This window comes from Apteryx rowi, unplaced genomic scaffold (assembly GCF_003343035.1).
Source record: "Apteryx rowi isolate R43461 unplaced genomic scaffold, aptRow1 scaffold_41, whole genome shotgun sequence".
In the NCBI taxonomy this organism is placed as follows: domain Eukaryota; kingdom Metazoa; phylum Chordata; class Aves; order Apterygiformes; family Apterygidae; genus Apteryx; species Apteryx rowi.
Window position 1 is genome coordinate 3520523 of NW_020450621.1, and position 13842 is coordinate 3534364.

General features: G+C 41.7%; 1 protein-coding gene across 1 annotated transcript in view; it reads right to left on the reverse strand.

Annotated features, from left to right (window-relative positions):
* DNAH9 (dynein axonemal heavy chain 9) overlaps positions 1 to 13842 on the reverse strand; it is a 215022-nt gene that overhangs the window by 118383 nt on the left and 82797 nt on the right. Inside the window, exons 43-47 of the mRNA XM_026075736.1 lie at positions 10713 to 10874; positions 9503 to 9699; positions 6863 to 7025; positions 4377 to 4500; positions 1959 to 2101 (exon numbers count right to left, since the gene is read on the reverse strand). Of these exons, the coding sequence (XP_025931521.1) occupies positions 1959 to 2101; positions 4377 to 4500; positions 6863 to 7025; positions 9503 to 9699; positions 10713 to 10874 (789 nt within the window). The remainder of the gene's footprint in view (positions 1 to 1958; positions 2102 to 4376; positions 4501 to 6862; positions 7026 to 9502; positions 9700 to 10712; positions 10875 to 13842) is intronic.

Here is a 13842-nt window from a genome sequence, read left to right on the forward strand (position 1 = left end):
GCCACTATGTACCTGCAAAACAGCCCATGAACCGTATTGTTTTAGTTTTAAAAACCATTAAAGCTCTAATTAAAGTTGATTACGAATTAAAGGAACATTTTTGTTTTACAAGTGTACATAAAATGTACAGTCAAAAGCCCCACAGTGTTTTGAGTTTTGACTTTCCTCCAGCATGTACCCACAGCGCAGCAATGGTGACAGACTGCTGAACCTGAGTGCACCAGGCTGCTCTTCGTTGCTTCCTTTCTGTGTCAGGAGAGGCAGGTGGTCTCAGAGAGCTTCTGCTCCTCCGACAGATGTGCTCAGCGCGTGCTTACATACAATGACTAGTCATGTACGAACCCTTTCTATATCTTCAAGCATAAGCCTCCAGCACTTCTGTGTTGCTCTCTGAGAGAGCCAGGCAAGGTTCAGGAAGCTATCTATGTTCAAAAGCCCTCTTCTGCACCTACGCTGCTTTCTCTCAAGACACCAAGGCAGAAAGTGTCTTATGTTTGCGTTCCATCAGGCCAAGCCCCACTGCTGTACTGCTCCCAGAGGTCAAACACACACTGCAGTAATGACAGTCTGCTCAGCTTTCTGCACAGTGAACGATGCTACTACCAAATGCTGGAGTGAATTAAGCAACACTTCACTACTGACCCCAGACATCTATCCTAACACATCATTAAGGAGAAGGACAGACAGGGAAAAGGAATCAGTCTCAAATAAATCACATCCACACTGCCTTTCTAGTATATCTCAATAGCCAATGGGCATGGAGAATATTTCCAGGTAGGGACACTGGGCAGAAGACAACCAAGATATTAGAAGAGCTACAACACAGCATCAGTGCCTGTCAGAAATTCCCTTCCACAATGGAAAAGGGAGAAGGAGGACTGGATTCCCTCTCCTTGTGCATCTATACCTATAGCCACACTGTGGCAGGGTCCCTGGTTTCCTGGGAACGTGTCCAGGAGAGCAGGGTCAACTCACAGCTCTGTTTCAACCCAATATGTCTACTCAGAAACCCACCAGTGACAGCCATACAGCTGTCCTATTTAATGCTTCCATGCTCTTTAATGATGCCAGATATTGAGAAGCACTAGTCCTCACCTGGTGAGAGGAACTCAACTCTCTGGCTGTTCACCATGCCAGACACGTACCTACTTACATCAGACAGGGAACAGGCCACCCTAGCTGCACCACACATCAGTAGACATGCCCTACCAACACAAACCCAAGACTGGATAGGGACAAGGACCTGTTTTCATTAAGCAAATGATAATTTTTTATTCACCTCCTGCCCTGTCTCCCTGCTCTAGGACCATGGCACTGTACAGTCATGCAGATTGGCAATTACCTCCTGGAAAAGTCTAACTCCTTCTTGTACTGTACCTTCTCCAGGTGGTGGGCATGCCTGGAAAATCTTTAAACTRTTTTGGGATATTAGCATGTAGTTATAGAGCTTTCTAGAGCTGGGAAGTTGAGCTGAAGGGGAGAAATCCTGCAAGCATGCCAGTTCCTAATGCTGTGGTGCTGCACTTCATATAATTTAAGGTAGTGTCTTCTAATTCTTTCGGCTGTGGACTGTCAAGTTACCCAGTTTTTACAACATGAAGATTGATCTGCTGTCTAACTTTTCCAAGCAGCAAGATTTAGTCCTGATGCACCCCAGCCAAACAGGAGTATGTATCTTTGAAAATGGAAAGCCTGGTCCTGTTCAGCTGCTAAAATATAGATAAAATTTGTAACTCCCATAGTGCTGTATAGAGCTCAAGAAATGATGACTACAGATAGTGTTTCATGTGTTCAAGCACTGCTTGCTGAGAGAATCACAGTTCATATTCTAAACAAGCAGAAAAGCCTTTCAGGCTGCAGTCTGACCTCCCTACAATGCAGCCCAAAGGATTTCCACCAAGGTACCCCCGGACCGAGGTCAATGGTGAAGATCCTAGCTCCTCCTGCCACCATCTCACCTTCAGTTGTCGTCGAACACGCTCTATGAAGAACTTCCAACAAGTTTCCCGGGAGTCCACCAAGCCCTGACCCTTGACTTCATTCCTCACACTGTTGATGATGTTTTCAACCTCATCATCGGGGAAGAGATCAGGGATTTCACCTAAGAGAAGAGGGCACACTTTGGTTTGCTTGCCTCGGTTTTGTCACAGACTTAGGGTTAGGTGAAGTCTGCCTTCCTCATCAGAGCACAGGGAAGCCCCTTCCTAGGGAACAGTCATTGTATTGGATGTCCAAGAGTATCAGGAGCAGAAAGGCAGTATAGAGAATTGTTCTGCTAAAAAATGAACAGATTTGTCAAACATTCGTGAAAGCAAACTTCCTCAGAGCACAAAGGAAACAAGCATTAAATATAATCAAAGTACAGAAAGTCATTTTTTTTCTGATTTATGGTGATAATCAGATTTCAAAAAAATCAAATCCCTAGAATGCTTTACATAGTAATGAAATCATTTTACATTTGCAAATAAATTTGTTACATACACAATTTCTGCAGCTGTTCAACACTGCCCTTTCCAGTAGCATTCAAAGAACAATCAGATCACTAAAACTTCTTAAAAGTTAAAGGTTTTCAAAGGTTTTTAAGGGTTTTAAAATCCTTCTAAAAACTTCTAAAAGCTCGTAGTTATGCAACTGATTGCCAAAAATACACCCAATAAAACAGCTTTTTAGTGATTACTTATTTTCCTATCTATTCTCTTCTGATTTTTGTTTTGACTGAAATCATCATTATTGAATAAAATATTGTCAATATGAACATTAATAACTTAGACAAATATGAGAATCAGAAACCTGCCAGTTTATATGAAAGGTTAAAACATCTGTTTTGTTCCAGTTTATTAGGTGACGATAAAAAGTGAAACAAATATGAAAAAACAAGCATGCAGTTAGAAGAAAGTAGCCAAAACAATCAGTTAGAACACGCTATCTGGCACTAGCTCATGTCATGAAAAGACACGGTCTCTGCACAGTCACTTCCTCAGTCAGGCTGCAATTCAGCACTGTTTCCCTGGATTCCCAACAAAGACCTTTGATCTGTTCCCATTACCCCATGTGGTGACCACAGAAAAACACAGTGCCTTTTCACGTGGCCATAAGATGACCTTGACATCCAGAAACAAGATGGGTAACTGATCACCAGGGCCCAGCTGCAACTTTTTCCAGTAAGAGAACCATGTTTCAAAAGGTAGAAGAGGTCAAAAAAGCCTGTTTCTTCTTGGCCAAAATGGCAGGCAGCTAACGATGACCTCCCCCCGCTAAGCCAGCTGAGGGTGTCTGCCCTCATGGTGAAGCTGTCCCCTATCAGTGACCTTCTGTCTGGCCTCAGCGTAGATCCACAAGGACCTGCCCCTTGCTCAGGACGCTGCAGAGCTTCGCTTCAAGTCCTAACATGTTCATTTGGATCTACATGGTGCAAGGGAGGTGCAAGGTGGGAGCTTCTCACCACCCTCCACAACAAACCCAATCCTTATTCCTGCTTATGAATTTGTCACAGAAAGGCCTTGCTTGCTGCTCAGAACCATATGGCCAATTTATAGCCGCATATGTCAACTCTGGAGTTATTCACAAACTATCGCTCCCCTGTGCTCTCGGCTCTCCATCCCCCACCATCCACAGAGGCCACCTGAGCCAGCTGGTGTCTTCCCACTCCTGACTTATAAATAAGGCAACAAATGAGACACAGTTACTAGCAGTGATTTGTCAGGGAGTTTGGGGAATACGCACTCTCTAGGTTACTTCGTGTGGTCATGGCAACACAGTTGCACGCTCCCATGTGCGCTGTAGTCGCACCGCATGCTGCACCCGCACATAATCACACCATATTCTGCATGAGAAAAGGCATTTGCATGGAGACAGACTGTTCTCCAATTGTTTGGGCAAGCAACAACTCAGCAACTTAAAAACGTCTGGAAAAATAAAGAGAGAAAGGACTGGAATGGGATCAGAAGCCACATAACACTCACAGACATGTCAGTCTGTGGCTTTATATCACATATTGACTTGCAGACAYTCCAGGTAAATATTCTAGCCAGGAGCAATCACATTTTATCAGACCACTAGAGTGCGGATGCGCAGCATCCATAGGTCAAACTCATCCTCTGTCAATACATTCCTTTGGCTCTGTCCTCAGCTGAAGTATCATGACAGACACATCACTTAACATCCACAGGCAGTATGACAGAACCACGAAAATAGGGAAAAACTGGGAATGAGACATCCAAAACCGCAAAAGGCTAACAGACAATGAAGTGCATCCTCACTAACGAGACCTTAGTGCTGCTTTTATCCTAGAGTTTAACCTAGGATTTAACCTAGAGCTTAACCAAATCTGCACTGAAAAAAAGGGAGYGGGAAAACAAAAGCAATGAGACACGTACCTGATGCTAACAAGTCATTTACCAGCACCAAGAACCGCTCATCAGCCACCTGTGCATCAGTCATCAGGAACACGGTGCCCACGTTCTTCACGCCAGCTTTCAGGTACTGGTTTGCCAGGTCTGCCTGAAGGTTGAAAAGAAAGTGGACCAAGAGGTTGCACCTATCTTTGCAAAGTGTGGGCTAGGTATCACACCTAAAATAAGAGATATTTCAGAAGGAATGGTGCCTGTTCAGAATCTTCCTATTAATGGAGAACGAAGGAATTAATTAGCATAAAACAGTGCTTTGGACCCTCTCCATCTTCATGGCTGAGCCTTCCCAGTGATATGGGGGAGACTGTTGCTATCAGCATTGTAAGACTTATTACCATTATGTCCAGGTCTGTATAAAACAAAAATAAGAAGAAAGTCCTGCCTAACACCGCTAAACATAGGGAAGCACCTGCGATTGAAACGCTTAGAGGTTAATGCATGTGGTTGAAGATGTAAAATTGCTGCCTTATCAATCCAATCCCTGATTAGTCCAAAGCTCAGAAGGAAATGGATGGCAGAACCTTTTATCTGCAGGTGGAGGCTGTTGAGGGACATCGTAAAGACTGGCTCTGCCCTGAGTTACGGATATGGTAAGTCACAAGCAGAAGGATGCCAAAGCACTGCAGAGTTTGGGAGAGACAGCAGGGTCTGGATATGCTTGTCCTTGGTATCCCCATGCTGAAGATCTCTCTGGTTTCACAAGCGCACATACATAAATTAAATTATTTCTTTGTGGAAGTGCTGCAACACCTTTTTTTTTTCTTTTTTTTCTTTCAAGGAAGGAAGGAAGATGATTTTTAGATAGTTTTTTTTAGTGGATTTCTTCCTTCTTTTCCAGAGTCAGAGCAGGGACTCATCTTTCAGTCTCCCACTCAGTGCAGCTGGGCTAGAGCTGTTCTGACACAGAGCCTGCTCTCATTTAAAAGCTGTTTTCTTTAAAAGGGACCAGTGTCCTCCTAATGAAGAACACCATGTTTTTGAAATCTAAGTTGTTCAYGAGATGGGAAAAACACTGTCATCCAGCTCATCCTTTCCTTCCTGCTCCTCCAAACAGGATACAAAGCATGCAGAGAATCCCAAGGTAACACACTGGCCACTGCTTCAGAAACACTTTTAGAAATTCAGCAGACAAATATACTTCCAAAAAAGTAATTTGTTACTTTCATCACTGGAAATTTGGATTAGATCAATTATAACAGCTTGAGGAGCCAATGGCAGACAGGGCAATCCATCACCATCTTGCTCTTACATATCTTAGAAAAAAAATAATCACTCCATATTTCATAAATTCTTTGAAAATGAATACGGAGTGAAGGGAACATCAAATTACCTTCCACCTCCGCAGACACAGAAGCATAGAGGTGCTTAGGAAACAAGTTTATTAATGACAATTAATAAATGACTTGACAATTGCTGCAGCTCCTACACTGGACAAACTCCCAAAGTCCCAGATGCAGAAAGTTAGTGATATTTCAAAAAATTAAAGCTACTGACTAGCCAGCTGAGGGGAGTAGACTGGCCCAGTAAGAGCTCTGACTTTTTGATGCAGAAAAGGACAGAATTGATGCAGTTCCTACCTGTAGACCTGGAAAAACAGATATCTAATAGGGTAAAGCCTACATTAGGAGGGGAATACACCGGCTCTGTTCCAGGCTTTGCCAGTGGTGTTCACTACCTTGATATCTCCCACCCTGTCTCTGATGGGAAGAGACCTCAGAAGATCTATCAGCCATCCACTTCTCCCTAGGAGAATGGAGTGAAGTTACAATTGTGGGTTTTTTACAACRTTTTCAATGACAGTCATCTTACCAGAAGCTAACATACTTCTAAATCATTTCAGCGGTATTTTTAAAATGTTGATTCACAACTTCTAAGCTCATTAGCTTGTGCATAAATACATGCACAGGCATATATCCTCTATAGTGAACCACACACTGTCCACTCGGTCCTTCCATTGCCTAAAATGCCAGAACAGACTTGGGAACTCTCTTTTTCTTCTCTTTCCTCTTCCCTTTCCACCTCCAAATCATTCCATAACAGTTATCTTACAGATTAGCTAATTATTACATTTTGTTTTAATTATAAATAGCAATGAAATAGAACTTCTCTGGTTCTTTACAGTTTCTAGTCATTGAACAAACATGAAGTGGATGTTCTCACCTCTGAGTTCATTCATATGGCCCAGAGACAGCACAAAGCTTTGGATGGAAGCAGTACCAGGCCTCACCAGCTGGGAGGACTGGCTGAGGATGTCAGGTCTGTATGCACCTTAATGTAAATACACTTCAGCAAGATATTTTGAGAGGAATTATTCCACTTTGCAGTCTAATATTCTGACTGGAGCCTTTTCACTTTTACACCAGTGTTGCTCAAGTATTCAGCAAGACAAAGTTTTCAGGAATAGTTATGCTTTTTGTTTCTTTCTCCCTACTTGAGTCTTAAAAGTCACCTACCTTTAGGTCAGGGATCCCATAACCTTTCCTCAAAGTGATCTGGAAAACTTCCAGAGAGCTAATGAAAGCTGCAAGTCTTGTCAGGCTCTGCTTGCCACTTCCACCTACGCCAACCAGCAGAGCGTTTCCTCTGGGGGACTCCAGGATACGGTTGATGCGACAACTAAATTGAAGCATACAAAATCTCTCATTAGTAAGAGTATTTTTCTTTTTCTCTGCCTGGTGCTTTTCAATACATATTTTATTCACTAGGAAATTGTACTCTGAATAGGATGAAAAATGTCAATCTGAGTGACATGTCAGCAATCAATCCCAGTCTCTGCTGAGACCTATATAAGGGACACAGCTGATGAAAAAAATAGTACAGTGGCAATTCAGACTCTGTCAAATTCTCATTCCACCTGCCACGTTCTGCAGGACAGAAATATTTTAAGATGAAGGCCTGGCCACTTTTGAGGGGGACAAGGGAAAAAGAGCACTATGTTGATATGCAAAAATTGAGAACAAAATTCAAGGATCTGATGAACCTGTCTAGTATTTGGGGTTCATGTTCAGATGAGGAGTCCCGCTATACATTAAAATATTTTAACATATATCTAGAACAGTAAAAATCCTGTCTGGAAAACACAATCATATTTCTTATTTATCCAAACCACCAATTACTTAAGAGCATGATTCTGTCACTCTCATTCCCCATGCCTCACCCCCAACACGTGCGAGTCCTGTATGAAGAGCGCAAACGCCAAAGGCAAGGACGGTCCGTTTTCAAGAGCTAACACACTGAGTGACTTGGTCAGGGACAGGAGAGGTGCCTGTTCCCATAGCACCTTTCTTTGAAATTCCTGAAGTCATAAAGTACTGCATTCTGAACCCAAYGTCCTAAAATTCTATTTCTGAACGAGTCAAGCAAACGGCAGAGGCATAAGGTACAGAGTCACAGGAAGGAAACTCCCAATTCTACCAAAATATCTTCTATAAGAAAAGAATTCACTATTATTTCCAAGGTTTGTTCACCCGTTCTGTTTAAGAGAGGCACGGTGAATGCTGTCCGCCTCTAATTTATTCCCTTAAGGCAATAGCTGATATTCCCCACTCCTTAAAACCCTGAGTGAGGAGGAACACGCTTCTGCCTCTGAAAACCTCACTGCCCTCTTAAACACAAGCACTATTCCCCTCTTCACATCACCCACCTTTATTTAGCTCACTTAACTGAGTATTTTCCTAGCCTAATCTGAATTAATTTTTCAAATAAGACTTTGAGAGATACTGTGCTGCTTTACCCAAGTATCTTACTATTTGATCACATACTTCATTTGATTGTGAAATTATACCCAGAAAAGCAATCAGATTTGTGTGGAAAGCTAGTCCACCTAGTTTCAATTCTCCAGGCTAATTCTGCCCAGGAATGACAGTGTAGTCTTTGTCCTCGATGTGCTCTCCAGGGCTGTATACTTTGTGAACATGTGCCATCAGCCCTGGATTGGGATATGGCAGACAGGTATTTCCCACTTCCTTTCACAAATTAAGGCCTTTTTATTTTTATTTTTTTAACTGACATCTTTTAGCAAATTCAAGCTGAAATTCACACACTGCTTGAGATTAAATAAATTGCATATTTCAGCAAAATTTCATTCATTTCATCTGAAAATTGCATTTACCCAGTGCCAATGAAAATCATGCTGAAAATTCAAACTTTGATTTCCTGCTTGCTTGCAGTATTCACAGATCTGCATTTGGGCACCTGGAGATGAGGTTTTGTTTCTACTGGGATTCTCAAAGAGTATTTAAATGATTTTGCAAATTGCAAGTACCTCACAGACATAAAAATACAATAAAAATAATATAAATATCTTTGTAACTACAAATTTAAAACTTGCTATTTTAATATAGTCCCACATGTTCAATTTTCAAAGAGAATCTGTCTGGACCTTCACACTTCTAAATGCAACTGGGATTTTCAAAGAATCAAAGGAGCAAAGGCAATGTCTCAATCCATTTAAACTAGTAGACAACACACAGAATTTTGTTTCAGATGAATTTGAAAATCCCACTTAAGAACTTGTATAAATATGGCTCTAGACCACGTCTGAAGGCACACCTTTGCAACAAAGACGGAATAAAATAATAGGCATTTAGGAAAGTCCCAGTATACCTATATCTGTAGATGGTTAAGTGAGGACTCACATAAATGATAAAGCACTTGAACATTACCACATGCAAWAAATGTTTGTGCAATATGCACAGCATTGAGAGCCAAAAATATCACAACAGCATCCAGACTTTAAAATAACCACCAGCATGCAGTTCCTCCGTCTCATAGCCCAGGGACCGTTCACAGTTTTAAGTGCCTTCCAAACGCCAGCCAGAGAAGAATCGCAGCATTTGGGCAGGATGCTTCACAGAACGTGAGGAAGGCTCAAATTTTCAAAAACTGKACACTAAATAAGGGACTTGCAACCTCCATTTTTGGTTGTCTACTTCAATATGCCCAGAGTGAGACTTCCCACAACTTCTGCACACCTCCAGTTTCTCTTACATCAGCTACAACTACAGATACCTACAGTTCCCAGGAAACTTCATGCAAGCAATCTGTGCAGCTAATTGCTAGTATGAGAATATGAGGCCAGGAAATCCTCTTACACATGGCACATGGCGTCCTCAAAAAGTACCAGGTTCATGGCAGCATTGACTTCATTGTAATTATCTAAGGCTTCCACAAGGATCTGGTTCAATTCTTCCCAGTTTGGAACAGGCCTATAGTTGGGTTCTCCGATGCCTTTTGCAAAATGACAGTATATATTCATCTGCTTGGTCTGTTCTAAAGTCTCCTCAGTCTCCTGACAAAGAAATGCAAAATAAATATGTAAATAAATAGAAAAATAAATAAAAATCTAGAGTATATATGCATAGCACTAAAACACTGAAATGGGTAACGGGTGAAGATCCTGACCATCCAAGGCTGTACGGCATGGCATAGATCTAGACTGGGAATGGTTTGCTTGCATAAAAGACCGTCTATCCCACAAAATGTGTGTATAAACTACACAGAAAAAACACTGCAGCTGTATGCTATCTTTCCAAGAAAAATATATTATTCCACCAAATGCCTTTTTAGCCTTTTTATGGCCATATAGTTGCACCTGTGTGGGGGAAAAGGGGGCAAGGGGGCAAGAGGAAAAAAAGGAAAACAGTGTGGAAAGAAAAAAAGATCCTATACTGACATCCTTTAACTTGACAACTTTTTGCAAATCATTAAAAAAAACCTCAACTTACTGCCATAAGAGAACACGGCCTCAAGAAAAGCCCTACAGCAATAACCATAACATTAGGCTGTTGCATGGACAATGATAACACCTGGAGGAAAAATAGCTGCCTGCACCACTTATCACTTTAATGATTCTTGTATAATTCATAAGGCAACATTGCTGGGTGATGACAGACCTGAAGGAAAGCAGGTCTAGAGTTTTCATCTGAAAGAAATTTTGGAGCAAGAAAAGACACTAAGGATTTTTGTCTGCATCCCAGTGCCTCCCACTGAAAGCACGGAATCTGACCCTTCTCCAACTTTTGCCTTCTAAGACTCAAAGCACTTAAATAAAGTAATTAAATTAATTCACAGAGCCCAAATCTCCTCCTCTCAAACCCCAAACAGAGAGAGCACATCATTTACCTATATCATACTATTAGCAGCCCAAAATATACACGACAGAGATTTGCTCCCAGTTCAGGCTCCCATCAAGAGCATTGCCCTCCAGACAAATGAGACATGGGCAGACCTCAAGTTAAACTCTGCTTTCCCAAGGAACTTTTCTTTTTATTTAGTATTAGAGTCATGAACTGCAACACTTACATCATRGAATTTCCTCACCATCTCCAGCTGCATTTTATCAAAGGTACCACAATCTTTTTCTTCAACCATCTTATCCCGGTATACGCGGTTCGACTCATGCAGGTAGAGCTTCACTAGGTCTTGGGGGTGCTTCAGACATTCAGGGGTAGAAAAGAGAAGGCCCTGAGGAGAACAGAGAGGGTCAGAGTACCCCATCTTGATCATAAGGGACCACCTCACTCTCAGCATCCAAGATATCACGCCAGAATGGGTCTGAAGAATTATAAATGCAAAGTTATTATAGCAACCTATATTTGGACTTCTGAATAACCCCCTACTCAGCCGCCCATGGAGAAAGTGTCTTTTCTTCATCTTGATTTCCCAAAGCAGCAAAGCAGTTTATATTCATTTCGTGTGCAGAAAGGTCTCTAAGCAGCATAACCAACGCAGCCTGGTTTTGCCAGTGGTCCTGGTCTCCTTCTCAGCAGCAGAGACTATTGAGAAACAGGTGTCAGCCCAGAAGTAGGGCCTTTTGCACAACCACACCACACTGGGTGTGTTTTCAAGAGGAAAAAGCAGTTTGGAAATCTCAGTACTGATGATTTTTTTTTTAATGAATTAATTTTAATTAGGTGCATTCTGCCTACAGGAAATATTAGCTGCTGTCTGCAACAGTATGTTTACCATGAGTCCTATTAAAATGTGCAAAAAAATGATATTTCAAGGAGGTGTCGCCTATAACTAAGCCTATTAACAGCACACAAGGTTTTCAATGAGATGAATTAAATAGACAGCTTTTTATTCCTAAAGTTAAATTAGTTACACATAAGATATACAGCACATTAAAAGTAAAGAACTCTATCTCAGCTCACTGGCCCATAGTCAAATAGTTTGGGTTTCACATTTGTCTTTACAGCTGCCAAATTGTTATTTTATTTATTTCAGAAACAAAATGAGTGAGAGAATAGCTGACAACTCAAAGAGAGAAAGAGTTAAGGTGCAACCCATCAGGTCTTCAGCTGAGAAGAAAAAAAAAAAAAAAAAAAAATTACTTGACCTCTCTGAAGACACCCCACAACACAAAAGAGAGTGATCTTGATGCAAGTAAATGTGCGACTACTTTAGAGGGGAGAAAATCCACACTTTTTAAATTAAATTTAATTAAATTTATTTATCTTTTAATTAAATTATTAACTTAATAACAGAAAGTCTCCCCTTTTCTTACTCTGCAAGCCAATCCCTTAGATCTACTCATAGCAGTGCTGCCAGCTGCTTCCATTAAAATAACTAGTCGCATCCTCAAACAGCAATGAGGTTGTTCTGTTTATCAGGTTGAGCTTCTAGGAGACGCCATAGTGTCTACAGCTGAGACAACATAGAGGATTTGTGGTCATTAGTCATTTTATCTATGTTGGATGTGGCTCCAAAACACAACAAAAAGACAATCCCTTGCCCAATGCTGTGACAATGCAAGTTTTTTCCATCTGGCTGTTGAGCCTTCAGGTTGTATTTCAGCTATATCTTTAAGCTTCTCTTCCTATTCAGAAAGGCCAGAAATTAGTTAGGAAGTCCTCCACACACACCCYCTCACTCCCCCTGGATATTTCTCTAGGCAATTGATGATGTATCAGATACCATGATATTCATGATAAAACAGCAAAATCACAGAATAAGCATTTGCTCAAAGGAACAACTGTGCCCATTAGAGTTTGACGGGGATCATCTGGGTTGCGCTGTGTTGCCTTGCACAAGAGCACAGACACGGACTGTGAGGGAACAGTCCTCCTCCAGCTGAGACTGATTAGATCGGGATTTATTAAAGGGTAATCTTGAGTGACAGATTCCTGAAGAGTTTAACAATCCTCCGAGGAGACAATGCATATTTGGCACTAAAACAGAGAATATGCTAATCATGCCAGCAAGATTCATCGTCCACGTTTTCGTCACACATCAMAGCACCATGCGGAAGTTGATGAGATGGGTTGTCATGGCTCTGACAAGGCAGGAACATGACCTCAGCCAGGTATTCTTTTTTTTTTTTTTCCCATGAACTCTATGAAAGGGAGCAGAAGAGCAATTCCAAACAATGAGGGATAGCAACTGTGACCAAGTCCACTTGTYGYGGCACATAGCCCACCCTCCCCAGCAGGATGTCRTGTGCTCTGCACCTACCAGGAGTGYGGTGAGGCCAATAAGATATTTTTGTTGCCCATCAGAGCTCTGCAAACCATGACAAATATCGATCAACTCACACTTYATCATGTCAGCACACCTCTGCAGTTGGCACCCTTGGGCTTAATGAGGACGGAGTGGGACAACTTCCACCGAGGCTCCACTGATGAGTTCTAGCCCACAAGATGACCTGAAACTCTGCAATATCATAGTTCTCTAATGAGGAACGGCCTCCAGAAACCATCTAGGACAGCCACRCTTCAGCCAGGTCTCCTGAGCCGCATTTCCAAACAACTATCGGCTCCCACCTGAAATCTTAGAAGGCTTCCACGAAACTACTAAGAAATGAAAGGATTGCTTACTTTTTTTATAGTGAGATGCACAGCACTGGCACTGCTCAGAGTACCAGAGAGTCCCACATCACATAGTTAAAGGATTTTTGGTCACAGAGAGGCTCCTCAGAGAAGACATTCAAAGTCAAAAYAGTCAGATGGTCTAGTGGAAAGATGCGCTTAATTCTTTCTTTCTCTTAGCACCCTAACATGCTCTCCTTGGCACACRTAGAAAATATGCAAGCTTCATCTTCACATGGAAATATATTGCATACAGATAACCAAGACAGAAGCAGGAGAAGTCTCTGCACATGCAGGACAGCCTTGGAAGAGCCAAAGACTTTGTTTGCATATTGTTATCTAAGGCACTAAAAAACCACTAAAATAGGGAATGAACAGAGGCATCTGCAATCTTTTTTGCTGAATGCTTGGTTTTAGAAAAAAATCAGCACCAGAAATATTCAAGCTATTCTTACAAAATCTGCAAAATTGTAACAGCTGTCCAGAAATCAGGGCYCAAAGAAATACAAAGTGAATTCTGGACACTGGGCTTGCTAAGCTGTTAATTATTTCCACTTCGCAAGCCTTACATCCTGCATGCAATGCTCCCTGCCAGCAAGTGGAATTGCTGCTAATGCTGCTATGGG